General features: G+C 44.8%; 3 protein-coding genes across 8 annotated transcripts in view; 2 read left to right on the top strand and 1 right to left on the bottom strand.

The window, feature by feature from the left end:
- Window positions 1-48: 48 nt before the first annotated feature.
- depdc4 (DEP domain containing 4) lies at window positions 49-5,962 on the bottom strand. Of its 2 annotated transcripts, none has more exons than XM_086146409.1 (9): window positions 5,139-5,962; window positions 4,110-4,539; window positions 3,441-3,595; window positions 3,168-3,363; window positions 2,803-3,050; window positions 2,141-2,283; window positions 1,871-1,996; window positions 1,394-1,472; window positions 49-1,164 (listed from the first exon to the last, which is right to left on the bottom strand). In XM_086146409.1, the coding sequence occupies exons 1-9, from the start codon at window positions 5,215-5,217 to the stop codon at window positions 968-970; spliced, it is 1,653 nt and encodes a 550-aa protein (XP_086002535.1). In that variant the 5' UTR covers window positions 5,218-5,962; the 3' UTR covers window positions 49-967. The 2 variants fall into 2 exon arrangements, with proteins under 2 accessions (XP_086002535.1, XP_086002536.1); XM_086146410.1 differs by having other exon boundaries at window positions 4,110-4,536.
- Window positions 5,963-6,064: 102 nt separating this feature from the next.
- tcp11l2 (t-complex 11, testis-specific-like 2) lies at window positions 6,065-15,926 on the top strand. 2 transcript variants are annotated; one of them, XM_086146413.1, is made up of 10 exons: window positions 6,065-6,184; window positions 8,074-8,233; window positions 9,617-9,746; window positions 11,114-11,234; window positions 11,341-11,564; window positions 11,648-11,784; window positions 12,895-13,079; window positions 13,153-13,334; window positions 13,436-13,608; window positions 14,723-15,926. In XM_086146413.1, the coding sequence occupies exons 2-10, from the start codon at window positions 8,086-8,088 to the stop codon at window positions 14,992-14,994; spliced, it is 1,572 nt and encodes a 523-aa protein (XP_086002539.1). In that variant the 5' UTR covers window positions 6,065-6,184; window positions 8,074-8,085; the 3' UTR covers window positions 14,995-15,926. The 2 variants fall into 2 exon arrangements, with proteins under 2 accessions (XP_086002539.1, XP_086002537.1); XM_086146411.1 differs by having other exon boundaries at window positions 8,074-8,254.
- Window positions 15,927-16,456: 530 nt separating this feature from the next.
- The window catches only part of apaf1 (apoptotic peptidase activating factor 1), a 55,074-nt gene continuing 52,082 nt past the window's right edge, over window positions 16,457-19,448 (top strand). For 2 of the 4 annotated variants that reach the window (XM_086146408.1, XM_086146405.1), the window contains exons 1-5: window positions 16,457-16,598; window positions 17,599-17,774; window positions 17,910-18,084; window positions 18,596-18,793; window positions 19,152-19,341. In XM_086146408.1, coding sequence (XP_086002534.1) covers window positions 17,631-17,774; window positions 17,910-18,084; window positions 18,596-18,793; window positions 19,152-19,341 — 707 coding nt within the window. In that variant the 5' untranslated portion in view covers window positions 16,457-16,598; window positions 17,599-17,630. Of the gene's footprint in view, window positions 16,599-17,533; window positions 17,775-17,909; window positions 18,085-18,595; window positions 18,794-19,151; window positions 19,342-19,448 lie in introns of all 4 variants that reach the window. The other 2 variants (XM_086146406.1, XM_086146407.1) reach the window with 2 other exon arrangements.

Genomic DNA, 19,448 nt, shown 5'->3' with positions numbered 1-19,448 from the left:
AATAATGAATGCAATATATTGTCGCGAGACGTCCATGTTCAATCGACATATGCAGAAATGACATGTCAAGTCAGGATGTTTTGTTTTTTAATTTTCAAGTCAGGTTTATTTGATGCTTCTGTTCAAACAGAAATCAAAGCATGGCTTGGCATCATAAAGTGCATCCTAACCTGGTTTGGCAAACCTCAAGAGCAGAGCAATCTGACTGAAAATCAGATTGGTTTCGACTGACCGTGGCTTTATAGATCTGAGCAGATACAGAGCCCAGTCAAACAAAAACAAGTACTACATTGATGTTATTAAAACAATAAATTAACCTGAGCTATGGTTAATCTAACACCTTATTGTATATTATTTTCTCTTAAAATCTTCTAAAAAAATAAAGCTTCCTAATTCATGTCCATGATGTCAGTGTTAAACTACATTAGTGCAGCTTCTCCACAATGCAAATCGAAACACCACTATTTACTCTTCATTTGATAATGCAGAAGTATCACCTCAACATAGTGCTGGTTATTTTCTACAGCAACACTCAAGCATTTTTAAAGCTTCAAACAACCCAATTAAAAAAAAAAAGTGTGAAAGGATTATAAACCTGATACAATCTACATTCCATTGTAGTGTTAAAGATTCAGACCTTATTCAAACACTGATTGCTAAACACAAAAAAAGAATCCCAAATTTAGCACAGGATCAGTAATAAAAGATGAATTCCTGGTTACTGACGGTTCTGTTTTGGCACCTGCTAGCATCAAGTGGCTGATATGTTATCGCGTATAAACGAGGGGAAACTACACTTCTACACTGAAGTCCAGGATGTAACCCTTTATCAAACTGCACTATTTATCTGTCCGCATAAAATACAACCCGAAGAACTATTTAGTCCAAAAGAGACCTTTAAAATTTGAGGTGTACGTAGCGTACCCACACGTGACAGACCGATCGAAGACCCTCAGCGTGTTTGCATTCAGAAGGTGCTGGAGAAATGCTGGAGGAACACCACGGGGTGGTGCTTCTCAAACTCTTTGAGCAACCTCCTCTTCTCCTTCGCAGGGATGTCGCTTGAAGCCACGTCTCGGAGGAGTTCCTTGAGGCTCTGCAGGGTGGCGGCCTCACGCTGGTCCTCGTACTCTTGTGGCGTCATCTGCTGGCAGAAGGTGAATGCTGCAGCACACAGCGGGGTGGAGGAGGTGGGAGGACATTGGATTTTAAATAAGGCATAAATCCACCATGGTGAGCGTCAGTGTTGCTGTGTCGTCGATAAGATCATTTGAATGATTAAGTATTTTTGGCATCATCTTGGAAGTCTTTGCCGCACACGTTTAATTTCAAATGTGGAGGAAAAAAAAAAAAAAAAAGCAGCGAGTGATTGTTGTGGTTGTGTTGATCTTACTGGCGACGGAGTCAGGGTCTTTGCCCTGCTGCATGGTCCTCAGGGTTCTTCTCACCGCTTCCACAAGGGTAGTAGGAGTCTGGAATTGTTCAGGAGTACAGGGAAGGTTAAGTCCGAGCACAAAATTCGCAAGAATAGTATGTTTTTTATCAGCACAGCGACATGACATTCATTAAGTGTTGACACATTGTGCTGCCAATTGAGGATGGTATTGGAGTAGAAACATGTTCATGAAAAATTTGTTTTAATCTCATTTTTTTAAACATGCAAACCATGTTGAGATGCGTTGCCAATATTATGTATCCTTAACAAAACCTTTTAAGAAACAGTTAACATAAATCGTTGATGTTGTCGGGGCAAAAAACAAACAAAAAAAAAAGTGGTGGACGTGTAATCTCTCAGCACACAGGGTGACACAGGTATTCAGTCGTGTAGTTCCTGAGATGTTGATTCTGACAAGACAAAAGTGTACAGTACCTTGAACAGCTCTGTGTGGTTGTCCATGAGGAACAGAACCAAGGTCTCACTCTGGGAGCGAGACATATCATTGTTCTGGATGATCGCCCGCTGAAAAGCGCGGCTGACAAGAGCCCTGTTGTCAATCTGAAAGCAAACACCAGAATCAGACTCATATATACTATTACCGCTATGATGGAATTAGCAAGAAATGAAACGAAGTGATTTTTTTTTTTTTTTTTAATCGAGGTTGTTCAATGAACTTTGACTCAGCGCGGTGATCAGGGGTACTTGTTTTTGGAGTCGGCAGGCATCCGGATGAGCCGCCGTGGCCATGAAGGCCAGGAGCCTCCGCAGCTCGTCTCTGGCGCTCGTCTCCAGCAGCCGCAGACACAGCTGGGAAGCTCTGACGGCTTCTAGCATCTTTCCCCCATCTGGAAACAAAACAAGGCACGACCAAAAGGCGAAGGCGGGGAGGAAGAAGGGATTTGTTTAGAGAAAAGGCAACTCTCTGACCTGGAACTCTATGCCAAGAGAAAGGAAGATATCTCAGAAGTACAGAGATAAAAATGTGTCTGCGTTATCAGAGGTAAGCCAGGATACTAAAATCTTTCCTCCTGTCTGGAAAACAATTCCCAAAGGTTTTCCAGAACACAAGAACCGAACTGGCGTGGTAGACGGGGATGTCGATGTCTTTTTTGAAATTTTTGACGAGATTCAAGTAATTTCTTGCTCATTTCTGCTCAATTTCAATGAATTTCAAAGACATATCTTCAACACTTTTGACTATTTCTATTATTGTCTGTTTTTAACTTATCGTCGCGAGATATAGCGCTCATTTTCAGATCATTTAAAAACTCATTATCAGGGTGATCAACTTTGCTCATGCTTTTTTGGATATATAATATTGATATGTAATTGGTGCGAAGCATAAAAAGCACTGTTGTTGTTACCTAGCAAATTCAGAATGGCAACGTGTATATCCAGATAGCGTCCTGAGAGGAGGGGAGCTTTTTCCTGGGCGCTGTAGTACTTGGCAACCGTGTCAAAGAGCAGTCTCTTTTGGTTCCACCTCTGCTCTTCGCCATTCTCTGAAAAGTCCAGTCCACCTTGCTGTTCCAGCTGTTCCCCTGCAACCACGATCAGCTGGTCTGGGAAGAGCTCCAAGCAGTCTGCAGCCGCTGACAGCCACTCATCCCACCTAAAGCAGAGAATAAGGCAAGATGGATTCATATTTTGAAAGGCTCTTGCTTAACCCCTTGTGTAAAAAAAAAAAAAAAAAAAAGAAAAGAAAGAAGGAAGTCATCCTGTGACTCACCGGAGCGAGTTAAGGTTGTCTGGCAGCTCTCTCTCGAGGTACATGTTCGAGATAACCAGGTCGTGACTGGCCAAAGAACCTCTGCGAGGCTGCGGATGGATCTTGGGTGGAGAAGTCAGGATGCAGTCCAGCATGGGCAACTCTATTATCTGCAGCAACTGTAGCAATGTCTGCTGCCTCCAGACCTCCTCCACAGCTAGGGAGGAGCGACAACACATTTGACTTTCAGATACATCATGCAGGAAAACAGCCAATAGGCTATTGAATTCTCACCAGGCTTGGAAAGAAAAGTGGAGGCAGAGGGAGCTCTGCGCATCGTCGGAGAACACAGAGATGGTCTCAGGTTGATGGTCCTGAAGAGCCTCTCGACCTTCCTGTCCGATGGTCCCATGACATGAGGGTTTGAGATTGTGCTCAGCTCATCCAGCCTGCAAAAAGAACACAAACTTTATTAATGAGCATCAATAAGAATAAGAACAACTTTATTTATCCCGAAGGAAATTGTTGTGCCAGAGTTTCAAGTAAAACATAACAATAACAAATAATCGTAGGAAGGAGGGAGACTAAGAAATACAAATAAAACTATAGTGTCAAAGTCGAGGCTATAAAGTGTTTTAAGGTCTTAAAAAGTACAAAGATTTGAGTATTCCCTTCGGCTGAAGGAAGAGGAATTAAAAAAATCTGATAGCCTCAGGTAGGAAAGACCTCCTGTGGCGTTCAGTGGAGCAATATTCAGGCATCTTCCCTCCCCGGAGTGTATACAGTGTGTATCTAACTTCGATCAGCCATAATTCCACTAAAACGCTTTGGTAGGGTAATACATAAACCCATAGTAAGTAGCTTCTGGTTGTATATTATCTCCTCCAACTCTCAGTGCTATAATGCGAAGAACAAGCTGATTTAGAGGCTCTACAACATATCAAGCAATGAAAGTAAATCAACCTGGACCGTTTCTTCTTCTTCTTCATTTCCAGCTCCTTAGGGGAGAAGTTTTCCGTGTCACTGCTGCAGTCCTGCACGGCAGAGCTGGATGACACCTTGTAGTCCAGGAAACGGTAAAGGCTGCAACTGCTATCCTCAAACGTCGTGTCTTTATCTCTGCGAAACAGCTTCGTGCCCACCGGTTCAAACACCTTGGCCTCCATCAGAGCCTGGCACAGTCGGGCGGCTTTTAGCCGAGAAACCTCACTCGTGCAGAACACCACCGTCTGCATCAAATAACTGAGGACGGCGTCCACGGCGTCCGAGCCGGTGAAGGTGTCGGTGTGAACGCGCAGGTGTCTTCGGTGGCGGCGCACCTCCACCTGGCTGTGCAGGGCCTGGATGATGTTGTGCCACAACTGGGTCGCACCGAAAGGCCCGCTGAAGCCTGCTGGCAGAGGAAAGGGTACAAATTAATCCGAGTCAATCAATATATCTATCAACCCTATTGCCTGTTATTATTGTTTGTTGTTTGTTTATGTCCAGACTTTAAAGTTATCAGATTAATCGATTGAAAATAAGCTTTTTAAGTCATTTAGTCAGAGAATAGAATGCACTCACCAGATGAACATTATCTGTTTACATTTATTTTTTCACCCGATGAGATTATTCTCACAATATTGTCCAAACCATCTTATTAATACACGACATTATACTATTCCAGCTAGCATCCCCCTGTTGTAGCATTGCATTCTGAATACCAAAGGTAATCATTTTCTATTATTCTAATCCACACTCTAGACACCGAAGGAACCATAGTAGCTCAAGTCAGTGAAAATAATGAATTTGTGTTTTTTTTAAAGCCCGGAATAATTGATTTTACTTGTTAATTACAGGCTTGTTTCGGTTTACAGTGATTTACAGGACCGTATGTCAACGCGAAAACAGGTAGTGTTTGTACACGCAGCTCCCCGTCGTCTCTGTGCTTGCGTTAGCTGGAAAATAAATTAAATACCTCTAAAAATTAAAGTCAGCGTAATCAAAACTTACGATGCTGCATGTTTTCGCGAAAGCTCCGCGTCTGACTGTTCAGCCTTCTGAACCGCGGAGTCAAATCGACCGCCATCATGACCTGGGTGTGACGTCACTCACTCGCCTTCTTCTACACCTGGACATGCGCAGTAGCTGCTCGGTGCTTCCCCTCAGAGGGAGCTACAAGAATTTCACCTTTATTTTGGAACTATACAAAGAGACTCGTAATACACATATATTACAGCTATACTCTATTTAAAGATTGAACTAAACAGTCTTATTTACCCCAATAAAATGATCATGTTTTGAGAATAGAATAGAATTAGTTTCACCTCAGCTCTTTGCCACTTAATATTTTGTGTTCTCGATTTCTCCATAATTTGTTGCATCAAGGATGAATTATAAACCACTCACATTTATTTATAAATGTGTATGTATTGAATATCAGCTAATTGTTTTCTCGGAAGGGTGTATGTGTGCTTTAAATGGGTCCAACTAATGGGATTATGTTCTTGTATCATGTTTTGTACTCATGTTGAGAATGAACATCAAATCGTTCAAACAATGGCCTGAGGATATATGATACTAGTTGATATAGATTAAATATATACATTTTAGTTTGCAGAGCACTGTTTTGGTCGTGCTGGTTGTTTAAATTGTACTTTTGGCACAGGAGACCCACATCCGTAAACACAGATAACCCACGTGAAGCAAGACGGATCGTACTATTCCAGTGAGGGAGAAAACAATGTACCTTGTGGTAATTTAATACGTTTCTTACACGACAGAGGCAAATAGAAGACTTAGATTTTTTTCCTCTTTGTTAAAATGTATTGAGAATTGCAATATTCGATTTTAACGCCACATTTTTGACTGGTAGGCTCTCATATTTCCCTCCGGCACCCACTCACGTGTGGCGCAATGGTTTCGTCCTCTTTGCTCCCATCTGGGGGAACGAAGGACCTTTAAATCGAGACAAACAGTAGCAGGACGGCGACGACGGAACTTCTATTGACAGACCAGCTGTTTTAATACCAGTCTCCCACTTGGGGGACTTTAACGAGGTAAAAGTCGTCCTTTTTAGCCCCCTTTCGTTCCGTTCTCGTGTTTCAATCCGTTCGGCTGCTCCGGTTTGTTACTCGAACCGTCATTCGCGTGTCGCTTTTGTGTGTACCCGTCGAAGGCACTCAAAGTCACTACGAACGGAAAAGTACAGCCGAGCTGCTAAAGTAGCTGCTAGCATGATTTGAGTCGCTCGATAAAGTTACTACATTCGAGCCGCTAACACAGTCGCTGCCATAAATGATTAAAACACCAGTGTACGGTGTCAGTTAAATACAGCGGTGTTGTATTTATGAGCTTTGCATGTCGTGTCAAGTAACTACAAGCACTTTTCCGGACGCACAGACTGGTTGTTGTGATCCCACGGCCGAATCACGTGTACCCCATTCCTCATGCGTGTGTGGGTATTCCTTTATCCATGTGCACGGCTGTGCAGCCAAAGGCTTTCCACGCTGGGGTGAGAGACACGGAGCTGCGACCAATAACCGGCTCCCCTGTGTCTGAAGTCCGGCCCCTCTCACCCACTGCTTTGTTTACTTTATGCTGCAGTCAAATCTGGACGCCAAAGTCTTTTGTTCTGCGTGCAGTGTCGTAACATCTTTCCACAGAGAATAGATCTGACACTGTGCAGCCCTTGTGCAGCTCATGACACCGATCCAAAGGGCAAAGTATGCAAAGAGCTTGGGCTTTGCAAAAAACACGCGCGCTTTGTTGAATTTTTGTCACCTAAGTTTGATTTGTATCTTCTGCTGGTCACGAAGAAACAGGATATGGGTGACTTGGATTTTATTATTCAACTGCTTTTAAGTTGCTCCTAAAAGCGGTCTCTTCAAAGCCCTGCGGTGACCTAGCTCTCCGATCAAGCAGATGATGTAATGAATGAGATAGGAGCTGCTCCGGGGCAGACACGCACCACATCCTACCCCCTGTGCTATCTTTATACCAAAAGCACAGCGAGGGAGTCGGCATTCATTTTTGGTAACAGATAACTGGGGCCCAGAACATGATCGTCCTGGGGTCGGCCTGCAGGCATGTTTGTCTTAGATATTGTCCGAAGGACTCTTTATCTGTTTAGGATGCAATTGTTTTACATTTATTTTACTCGAACTTGTCTCTAGTTAACGTATTCATGTCCGTTGTGGAGGGACAGGCGTAACAGGATCTTTTCCAACCGTTGAAGGAGCCCTCTTGTTTTTCCATGTTGCCCCGGAGACGCACGTGATCTCGGACAGACATGGACGCACTTCCTTGTATCCCCAAAGAATGCAAGCTGGTGTTAATAATTGTTGTAAGGGAACCCGTTGGTAACCTTGTGTTACAACAACTTCTCCCGAGTGGTGTTTTTCTCGGTGAACGACGATTCAAGAATTGTTATTAAAGAATAATCCAGTTCCTGTTTTTGGCAGAAAAGCCACAGAAACTAAAGAATACCAGATCACCTGAGTATGTTTTTTTTTTTCTCCCCCCTCCACACCCGTTGTCCGTGGCGCTCTTGTCTCTTATTGTTAAAAGTTGGTCACGGAAATGGTGGCACGGGTCCTGTAACCAAGCTTCAGAAAGAAAAGGAAGCCATGTTGTCATAGAGGAGACGCTGTGACGTCACAAAGGGAGGGTCAGAGGGTTTGCGTGGGGTGGATCCTGCATAAGCCCACAAGATTATGTCTGTCCATGTCCGTCCAGGCCCCCGTGCACTGAAAGGGGAAGCCACAGGCATGCAGTAATCCGTTATCTCCCAGAGTATCCACGTTCTGTCTCGAGCGTTCACTTTCTTTTCAGGAAACTCAAAAAAGTCCAAGCAGTTTTTTTTTTTTTTTTTTTTTTTGGAAATTCACAAAACGTGTCGAATTGTGATTATTTACAATTGGGCCTGTGACGCATTGTCCACGTGCAGCTGTGAACCGAGATGCCTCTGAACGATGAGCGACCCATCTCCACATCCAGCGGCGACGATCAAGGCAGCGACGCGGAGTCGTCTTCGGGGCGCTGGGACAGCATGACGTCCACCAGCGACCTGGACTGCTCCCGCGAAAGCTTCACCAGTGACTGCTCCAGTAAGCACTGCACACCCTCCTGTGAGTTGGTCACCATTTTTTATTTTTCCAGGGCCTCTGCAGGACTTGAATGATTTTTTTTTTTTACTCTTTTGGATTGCAAGTCCGATTCAATAAAAGCATTCATTTTAAAATGTGTACTTTTGGTTCCGCAGTCTTTGATAATAAACCCATGAAGGAATTTCACTTCAAAGATGAACAAGTGTTTAAATTTGCAATATTTAACCTAAAAATATAGCTTCAAACTTCATGGACCGGGGATTGTTGACCTTCAAGAGCCGTCTGGAACCATTTCCCACAGAAAAGAAAACAGCGGGAGCCACAAAATCCTAAAATGAAGATAACACTGTATATATCTTTTTTTCCTCCTCTATGCTATTTATTAAAAAAAATATATATATATCGGGGTGCTGTAATGAAATCAATGAACTGCTACAGAGAAAATAAAATTTTATTTCTGCAAAAAATTTTGATCTATTGAAAAAGGAAACTGGGTTGTATTTTCGTTCGAATAAAACATGACCGTCTGTGTGAGTCGACTTCGTATCTATGAAATAAAAGGGCACACTTTAAATTGTCCCCCTGCAGCAAAACCCAAAATGCCGTTAGTGTGCCGTCTTACCGGCCATTCAGCCACGAAAAAGACTATTTCACTGAACACTGCAAACTACATATTTGCTAATCTAATAGCCGATCGAAAATTTCATTTAACCTGATTAATGTGAATTTTTCTTCCTGAACCTCTGCGCCTCAGGGCTGTGAAAGCTAAATAAATTGCCTTTCTGGCGGGTGTCGCACATAGACGGTCTTGGCTCGTAATTTGAGCGACAAGAAATTCATTTTGTTTTATTTTAATGATACAAGGTAATCATAGTCTTCCACTGTAGAATTATATTAAAAAAAAACATTTAAATAAAATGTGTTCAAATCAATTATTCGTTATTTATTTAACCAAGAGCTCCAGAGATGCGGGTTGCCGATCCCTGACGTTGACATATTAAGAAATTTAAAAAAAAAACTATTGGGGAAAAAAAAAAAAACAGAATTAAAGAACAAAAAAAAATGCAGTTCATGTAAATTAAGTAAACAATTTCAAATGAATGTAAAACTGTTTTCTATATAAGTACCCAGAAAATGGGAATAAGCTCCAGCGTCCTCACGTAGGATAAGCAGAAGATAAAGAGTGAATTAATTCACGGAAAATTACTTTTCTAACAACTGAATTAACGCATCGCTGCCATCACAGACTGTTTAAAAAAACATTTGATTTAAACCCTATAGTCCATCTTCATTTGTGCTTGTAAAGAACATCTAAAACTGGCTGTTTACCAATCAAATTAGCCAGATGCTTAACAACTGTCGTTTCATATGTGGTTCTGACAGCCAGCCCACCCAAAACCCTGACCCTGGACGAGGTGATGGAGTCGGCCCGGGAACTCTCCAACCTCTGCGTCGCCCACGAGATTATCGTGAATCCCGGCTTCCATTTGTCGGACGGCCTCCCCCGGGACAGGTACGCCCGCTCCCTCTTTCTCCGCACAAAAAGTCCGAACGGTGGGATGAAAAGCGCGTGAGGAGGAGGAAGAGTGACAGGGAGGTGTTTGGTATATTTAACAAATCCGCCACAGTCAGGCAGGAACACACACGCTGTCTCCGTTACTTGAAGCGCCGTCGTCTATTCTGGGGGATTCGGGACATCTGATCTGTTCCCATCGACTTATCTGCCAATCGAGTCGGAAGTCAAGCGTCGGCTCGATCGTGTCATCGCATTGACATGACGGAGGAAACACACACACACACACAGCTGTCCAGTAATGAGCAACTTGTATTGACGTTCTCTGTTGCTTCACCAACATACAGCGAAGTGCAGAATCCATTAAAAGTTGCAGGAAACTACATTTAAGGGCAAATAGGAAGCGCATAGCAAAAGGCACATCAGCGTTATGGGGGAACCTTCATTTACGAGTGGAATTGGTTCTCTGACCGTAATTCAATTTGCTCGTGTATCAAATTAAATTTCCCCGTTAAAATGAATTGAAACGCTATGAATCCGTTCCAGACCCCACACATTGGTTGTATGTTTTTAAATGAGGATAATGTACTTTATAAATAATGTATTGCTTTTACGAATAATGTCTAAAAAATAATAAGAGATAACAAAAGAGAAACTAAAGAATGAAACTGGTTTTATTGAGTGTATTTAACTTAAAGATTGGTGGTGTAATTTTACTGGCTACACCCTTAATGCTACCATGTGATGCTAAATGTTACTCACACACTTTGACACAGATGATGCTTTTCGTCACGGTATCTCACAACAACAGCGTCTCCGTCCCTTCAAGGACAAGTCTACCCCTCCCTCATGTTTTTCCATGATTTCCTCTGGGCTAGCTAGCGGCAGGTGGCGTGTCCCACTGTTTTTAAACGTCATTTCACGGTCAGCGGCGTCCCCATCAGTGTCAAAACACTCTTAGCTCTGCTAGCGTTAGCTCTGCTAGCGTTAGCTCTGCTAGCGTTAGCTCCGCTAGCGTATTTTCCTCCGCCAGCGTTAGCGCTACTAACTTGGACTTGGGCTCGTGTCACAAAGTAAAAAATCCACTGAGCCACGGCTCATATCTCAGAAAATGTTAGTCTAGGTTCCGCTGTTTTTGGATGACAAAAGAGCGCATTTAATCTTAAAATGAATTGAAGAGAAGAAGCTAAAATGCTGCTTTTACGACAAGCTTCTCTAAAAATTTGACATGTGTCTCCCACTCTCCGGTGATCTCTCACAAATCCGCTTGCGGTCTTTGACAAATTGTCTTTCCCGCTAACGCCCTGGTCTCTACCCGCCGAGCGATAGCACACTCAGCTGAACTCGACCCGCCGTTTGTGTTTCAGTTTATTGAAATTGGTGCGAGAGAACGTCCACAAGGCCTTCTGGGACGTGCTGGAGTCGGAGCTGAACGACGACCCGCCGGAGTATCAGCATGCGATAAAGCTGCTGGAGGAAGTCCGAGAGGTCAGAAGAAGCTTAGCAACCATTGCTAATCGCTAGCAGTTGCGTAAACGATCGGATTTTAAAACGTGGAAAACCCCGTCGTCGACGCCTCCTCGTGTCCCGTCAGATCTTACTGTCGTTCCTCAACCCGGGAGCCAATCGAATGCGGACCCAGATCACGGAGGTGCTGGACATGGACCTGATTCGTCAGCAGGCCGACAACGACGCCGTGGACATTCACGGCCTCGCGTCGTACATCATCTCCACCATGGGCAAGATGTGCGCTCCCATCCGGGACGACGATATCAAGAAGCTCAAGGAAAGCCCGGACAACACGGTGACGCTGTTCAGGTGAGTCTCCCGCACCCGAGGAGCACTCGCCATCCCGCCGTGGGCCTCCGCTCATCTCCGTGCCGGCCTCGCGCCAACCGTAGGGAGATCTTCCGCGTGCTGGATCTGATGAAAGCGGACATGGTCAACTCCACCATCGAGAGTTTGAGGCCCGTCCTGCAGACGTGCAGCGTGGAGTACGAGAGGGCTCAGTTCCAGGAAATCGTGGACAAGGTACCCGGTGAGTGAGCTAAGTGGCGATGGACCGGACGGGTCCAGGGAGAACCTCGCCTCCCGACCGGTGACGGCTCGGATTTCAGTTCCGCTCGATTACCCTTCAGGATAGGAGCTGTCTAGAGCTCACCTTTAAGGTCCGCTCAGAAATCAACGTCTCTCTCTCTCTCTCACTTTCCTGCCTCCACGCAAAAAAAAAAAAAAAATCCCCCCGGATCCGTCCCACATCCTTTCCCCAGTTTCCGAGCGGCAGAACCCAGAGGAGGAGGGCAACCTTTCCAACTCCTCGACTCCCAGCAGCTTTGAAACGCCCAAGATCTATCGTATAAACGCAGAACGCATCGCACATATGTACGGTTTTTCTTCTGCCCTTTGCACAGATGTACAGCTACTTATAGCTCTTTACTGCTCCTCGCTCTATTTTCCCTTTTATTCTGATCTTATTTTTATTTGATACTTATTTTACCCACATTCTACATACACTGCTCCAAATAATAAAGGGAACGCTAAAATAGCACATCCGAGTTCTGAGTGAATGAAATTTTCTCATGAATTACTTTGTTCTTGACATAGTTGAGTGTGCTGACAACGAAATCAAGCAAAAATGAACAATGGAAATTAAATTTATTTACCCGTCGAGGTCTGGACACTAAAAAGCAAAGTGGAAAAACACTACAGGTTGATCCAACGTTGATGTAATGGCCTGAAAACAAGTCGAAAGGAATCAGTGTTGCTTCCTAAGTGGACAATTTGATTTCACACAAACGTTACTGACTTGGAGTTAAATTGTGTTGTTGAAATGTTCCCTTTATGTTTTTTAAAGCAGTATATTTGTAGATGTTGACTCTGCCCTCGTGCACCTGAGTTGCCCCTTTGGGGACGAATAAAATTTTCCCATTCCGATCCCGAATAGGCTCCAGCACACCCGAAATCCCCGATGGCAGGATAGATGTCGGACGATAACCCGTGCAACCTTTAAATTAGAGAATCGGCCGATTTTACTTGTCAGTCAGGAGAACATCGACTTGTTGGAAGGGCCTCCGTCAAAAACGTCATTGACGTCCAGATTCTAAACCTCGCCAAGAGTCCTCATGTTTTACTCCTTTGCTCTTTGCAGATGCTTTAAAACACACCACCTCCTGGATCAAGTTAACCCTGGAGGATCTGCTGTCGGACGCCGTCCCCGCCGAGGAAAGCAAAGGTCAAGTGAAAGCACAGCCGGAGATGCCGCGGCCGTTCACGCTCCTGAACGCCGCCTTCCTCCGCATCCTCACGTGGGACCACGCGGACCCCCTGCCAGAGGCGAGTGTGTCGCTCACGGCCTTTCGCCGGACAAGAAGTCGGTCGTAACGCGTTGGTTTTTTTTACGATTCAGACCTGGATGACGGACGAGACGCGCCTGCGGGAGCTCCGGCTGCAGCTCCGGCTGTGCGAGGCCGTCGGCCAGGTGCTGCTCATCGTCTACAGCACCGTCGGAGAGCCCATCCAGGGCCTGTCCGCCCTGTCGGACCGACTGAAGAGAATGACCAGCGTGCTGCTGGACGGAATGCACCGCCCGTCAGTTTGCGTCTTTTTTAAATTCTCATCTTAAACCCATCACATTAAATGACGTTCCCTCTGAGACAAAAGACGAAGCTCCTCCGTCCTCCTCCTTTCAGGCACTTTAACTCAAAAGAGGCTCTGGAAAGCGTGAGTGCGCAGATCTGCTGCGAGCTCAACAAGTCTCTCGCCGAGAGGAGCTACCCCACCGTGACCCCGGCGCTGCAGGCCACGCTCACGGGCCAGATCTGCGACATCGCACGGAAGGACAACCCCATCCGCACCCTCGTCGGTAAGGTCGGACGCCGGTTTCCTCTTCGGTCAAACCGGACGCTCTTTTCCACAGCAGTTCATTTCCATTCATCGCTCACACTCTATTAAGGGGATCATGAAACCGCTTTAAACACCACACGTGTTCGTGTCGGTCGGTTTCTGCGACAAAGCATCAAGAGTCGATCCCTTGTTTTCACAAGCGGAAACAAGCGACAACGGTGGTGATTTCTTTTTTAAAAGAGGTGGAATCAGTCGTGGTCACCCGTGATGTTTAGGAATCTTTGCTTAATGTAACGTGGCGCATTTCTGCCTGTCCTGATCACCGGGAGGTCAGAGAAGAAGCCACCCGGTTGGATTCCGACGATGGGATTTTCTCCCCTTGTCTGCTTGGGGTTCCTCTGGGTTCCTCCCGCTGTCCAAACACATGCAGGAGGTTCATCGGAGAACCTAAACTCCCCAGGCGTGGGATTTAGGGGGAACGTGTCTCTATGTGGCCCTGCGATCCTTTGCAACAATGGTCCCAAAGCCCCGGTCCCTGGATCATTTGATACCGGCCTGCAAAGAAAATCTGTCTTGGTACAAATGATAGTTTTTTCATTCGACCTTCCGGATCTTATTTTGAAAAACAATCGTTTCCGCCTTCCCCTTTCTGCTGCACTCAATCTTGTAACTGCCTAATATAAGGTGCAATCGTCGCATCGTCTGTGGAAGTTCTGTGGATTCTTGTCGAAATCTTTTTGTCTTCACTTGAAGACGTTTCACTTTTCAGTTGAAACGTCTTCCAAGTGAAGAAAATCAAGTCCAGTCGCTGAGACAAGAACATTTCGACAAGTAATCGCTGTATTCATATTAAACACTGCGAACTGACAAACGTTTTCATTCGTTGAACCCCCGTGCCGGAGAAACATTTTCATGCATAAAACTGGTACGAAAAAGCCTGTTTACAAGGCACCCTGCCTCCCGCCCAATGACAGCTGGGATGGATCCCAGAAATGTTTTCGGTAATGTATGACGTTTAAGATAAGAACGCTGAAATGTCAGATTCACTAATATCAGGACCTGATCAGAACGTGGACGAACGAGAACTCGCTGTCATTCCAATACAACTTACCCGACTCTCTTTTTTTCCGCAGAGGATCGTGTGCAGCAGTACTTCATGTCGCTCCTCCGTGACCCCAAATCCCGGTCCAGGCTCCACCAGGTCCCGGCTGGACTGACTGCCATCGCGCCCGAACTTTCACTGATGGGCGAAAAGTTCATCTCCATGGTTGACTACAACAGACGTGTCTATGGACCTTACTATGCAGACATCATCAGGAAGCTGATGTTTAGCAGCGGCGGCGGCGCGCCAGCAACAGCAGCGGCGGCAGCAAACCCTCCTCAGGACTCCGTCGCCTCTCGCTAAACCAACATTTTATCTCGCACAGTCTAAGGAACATTTCTTCTTTAAGACCTAGCTGATGCTACGGAATCATGGAATTAGCTAAGGCAGCTTCGCTCGGCCAGAATACTCACGTTGCTCGTTACCGACAAGGTATTAAAAAAAAACAAACAACAAAAAAACGTTTTCATCAACATTCATGACCCCTGGTGGTTGTTGAGCCCACCTGCATTTCAAAAAGGAGAAATGTTTCTAAAAATATCAAGTTTGCAGCTAGCAGTGGCGTGAAAGGACAGGAAACACATAGAGCTTCATAAAATACCGTGCGTATATTCACCAAGGTAGGAGACTGAACTTTAGAGACTTTATATTTAAACACCAGTGTTTCTACTATACTTAACCATGCTGTAAACTGTATGTAGAATCTATTAACTATATCAACATCTACAGTAGCAGGTGCCACTTGAAATATATAAAAGAAACTCACTTTTTTGTTGTCTGTGTTGATGGTTTTAGTCTCCTCTTTTCTTAACGTCTTCATTCCCCCAAAGAGAAAACAAGTAGGTCTAAAGATGTTTTTTTTTTTCTTTTAAGTTCTTGAAGTATGTTAGCATTGTCTGCATGAGTAGCATTTTGGTGGGGGTGTCATTCATTGGAGTGTTTGTCAAACAGGTCGCGTTTCTTACAGTTACTTATTATCTGCCTGTGGAATCTATGTTATTTTCATGTCGTTGCTATGTGTGTTACATCCTGAGGTACTGTAGTTTACAGTATTGCTGTGCTGACATTTAACGCGCGTGGAAACAAAAGGTGCCGATGTCAGCGACTGTTACGCCAGATGTGGACCCAAAGATGCACAACGAAAAATAAAAACTATTCTAAGTTTACATGAAAAAATTTGGGGGAAGTCCTTTTAACTTGTACTACAGTTAATATAATAAAACCGCAATCAAAAATGAGTGTATTCACTTGTGGACAGATTTGTCACCGAGGGTATAGGGAGACAACTGGCAGGAAATTACAAATGTACATTCAGAATTGTGGGGAGTTGTTTAACATGACCACTGACAGCATGTCTATATAAGGGAACCTCTAATAGCATTATCACTGGTACACTGGATAAACAACATGCTGTCATAACTTCCTGTTACCAAGCAGCGTTGGTGCCTTCAGGTACAGTCGGGAAATCTGACAATGCGTAGAATAAACACTTTGAATTGACCCATTCAACCAAATATTCAATAACTTGTTGTTCTCAGAGCCATCCCGTGAAGTTTGGAGACCGCAAATATATAGGAAATGTATAATATGTTTCCGTAAAGTAATTTCAACATGACGATTTTAGTATTTACAGGATGTGTACGATACCGTGAAGGCAGCGCAGTTTTGCCCGGTGACCAAGCAGCATGACGTCACCAGTCATGTGACCCGAAACTCACACGCAATTGGCCGCCCCACACCGGGTCGGTTGTTTTTGTGATGAACCCGGAAGCTTTTGAATTTGGGCGTGTAGGGGGAAGATACTATTTGTTTTATTGTTAAACTCACCGGGCTCTTCTCACAGAGACGTCGCCTCGCAAACTCACAAGTTAACCGGGAGTGTGTCACTCGGAGAAAAGACGTTATCCGTAAGTGTCCGCCGACGGCCGCTTTCTTTGTTTACGTGTCGATCTCGGGTCACATTCATAGAACTTGTCCAGGCAGGTGAGACATGTCGGTGCTGAGATTTCAGAAGAAAATGTGTAAAAACACCAGGAACCAAAGCGAAACCGAGATCAGGCTCCTACAACCCGAGATTATGCGTGTTTACATTCTGTGACAAACAAGGAAAAACTCTCCTCCTGAGTCTTGAGAAGGAATTGCATTCATATGAAGTAGGTCAAAGTAAACGTAAGCTTTATTGTCAATTTCTCCACATGGTCCAGACTTACAAATGAATCGGGAAGATGTTTTTTTCGCTTTCCCACGGTGACATGAGATTAACAAAAACAAAACAAAAGCGAAACAATAAACATTAAACTATCATGTGCAAGCAGGAGCAATCTAGCAGTACTGAAGTGAAAGGATAACAGAGATTTAGCTGCATAAAACCTGAAATATATTGAATATAGAGAGTAGCAGCTTTGTTGTCTGTACAGTTTAGTGTACTACTACTTTTATTATCTTTTACTTCCTTTTATGACCTTCTCAGATATTCCTTAGACCTTTACCACTCAAAGAACAATTTCGACTTGTTGCCCCACAGTAAAGAAAACACCAGGAGCCAGAAAACCCTTTTGAAATTTAAAATGAATTAACATAGCATAAAATGTTGGATTTTTTTTGTAATTGTATAAATAAAATGTGTTGCATTTTCTTTAAATCAATGAACAGCTGCAGGGAAAACGAAATTTCTGCATGAAACAAAACAACTAAAAAAAAAAAAAGACTCTGGGTTGAAGTTTACTTTCAAGCAAAATACCGAATGTTTATTTGAGTAAAAAAAATGCCGTCCTCTCTCTGTGCTGCCATCCTTTTACTGGCAGTCGCTTATTAAAAAATATTTAAACACGTTTTTATTTAGACGTTGCAAGATCGCCATAATCACCAAATTTGTGTGGACACGGGTAAGTTGATTTTTCTCCGTAGGGCAACACACTCCTGCATGGTTCCAAGCGAAGATGGTGCTGGACGAAGGCGCTCGGAGTTGCCTGCTTCGCTTTCGGCAGAATCTGGAGCGAGACATCGAGCCGGCCAACCTGATGGACCACATGATCACCGACGGCGTGCTGACGGTGGACGAGGAGGAAAAGATCAGCGCCCGGGTGAGCGTCTCCGGATTCAAATCACGGCGTGAAATTCGCCCAAAAGAAAACAAAACGTTGCTATTATTATTGCTATTATTGCTATTATTTTCCACCGGCTCCCTTGAGTTCCTCGCCGTTTGCATTTTCCTGCAGCCGACCCGGAGGGATGAGGCAGCGGCCTTGGTGGAGCTGCTCCTCCGGAAGGACAACACCACCTACATCTCCTTCTACAACGCCCTGGTCAAAGAGGACTACAACGATTTGGCCAATTTGCTTCAAGGACACCTCCCGGTGGTTTCGAGCGGCTCCGACGGCGTCACGTCCTACGGTGAGCGATGAACTCGGTTCCGCTCACGCGTCTCGATTTGTAACCCAGGACTTCCAGAATCGCTGGAATTGTCGCATCGCTGTTTCAGAAAAAGTTGACCGAAAGCTAATGCTAAAACATTATGGTAACGTGTTGTGATTCCATCTATTCTTCAGCTTCTAAAAAACGGTCGCCATTTTTTCAAGGTTTCGAGAAAACACAAAAAAATTGAGCCGTTTGTCTAATGAGGAGTTGATTTAGTCAAAAAAAGAAAAAAAAAATGTCAAAGAAGGACTTTAGCAATTATTTTAAGTGTCAAGCAGTATTTCGATGCACATTTTCAGGCTTTCTTTGCCGATTTTTCAAGACACTTTTGCCGTGAACAAAGGCGAGTAACGAAAAACTACATGCAAAGTGGCCGGTTAGCAATTAAAAAAAAAAAAAAAAAAAAGTTATTTGCCCGTTTTCCAGTGAATGTACTTGGACTTTTGTTGATTTTTTTAGCAACGCTTTTCTTCATCTGTCAATACAGTCCAGCTGGTGCTGAGCGAGGGCGGCGTCCCCCAGAGGCCCGTGGTCTTCGTCAACCGACCGGAGCTGCTGAACCTGATCCAGGAGAAGCTGTACCTGCTCCAGAAGGAGCCCGGCTGGATCACCGTGTACGGCATGGCCGGATCCGGCAAATCCGTTCTGGCCGCCGAAGCTGTCAGGCATCAGGGACTCATCGAAGGTGAGCGGGACGGCTAAACAGCCGGCACAGAAAGGTTAGCCGTATTAGCTCGGGCTGATTTAACGGCTTTTTAGAATCGCGGGAACTCCTCCGGGTTCCTTGCATAGTCCAAAAACACAGTACGTCTCTATATGACATATGAATGAGTGAGCGAGTAGTTGTACGTCTCTGCAAGGTGGCTATTTTAAGCAACGCTCACGTTAAACGAAGAACGTTTGGAGTGAAATGTATACCGGCGGTGTGAAAATGTCTTTTGGCCTTTGCCCCGCCGACACTTGAGACGAGCATTTGGATATATTTAACAGCTGGTCAGCATTTGGTTGCTTCTTCTGACGCCCCCCCCCCCCCCCGTTTGCAGAGTGCTACCCCGGAGGAATCCACTGGCTGTCCATCGGCCAGCTGGACAAACCCGATCTGCTGGTGAAGATCCAGTCCCTGTGCTTCCGCCTGGAGCAGAACCTGGACTCCCAGTCCCTCCACCGAGCGCCGAGCTCCCTGGACGAGGCTAAGGAGCGTCTGCGCCACCTCATGCTGCGCAGATACCCGAGGTCAGGACGGCCGGAGAACCGAGGTTTACTCGGACTTTAACTTTATCGTCCAATTAAGGGTTCACATCCAAATATCACATGCACTTGAACCGTGTTCGATCGGTTAG

This window comes from Fistularia commersonii, chromosome 5, assembly GCF_037954325.1.
Source record: "Fistularia commersonii isolate RoL2024-O1a breed Wild chromosome 5, RoL_Fcom_v1.0, whole genome shotgun sequence".
Lineage (NCBI taxonomy): Eukaryota > Metazoa > Chordata > Actinopteri > Syngnathiformes > Fistulariidae > Fistularia > Fistularia commersonii.
The sequence above is the reverse complement of the archived record's forward strand: the minus strand, read 5'-3'. Positions and strand labels throughout refer to the sequence as shown.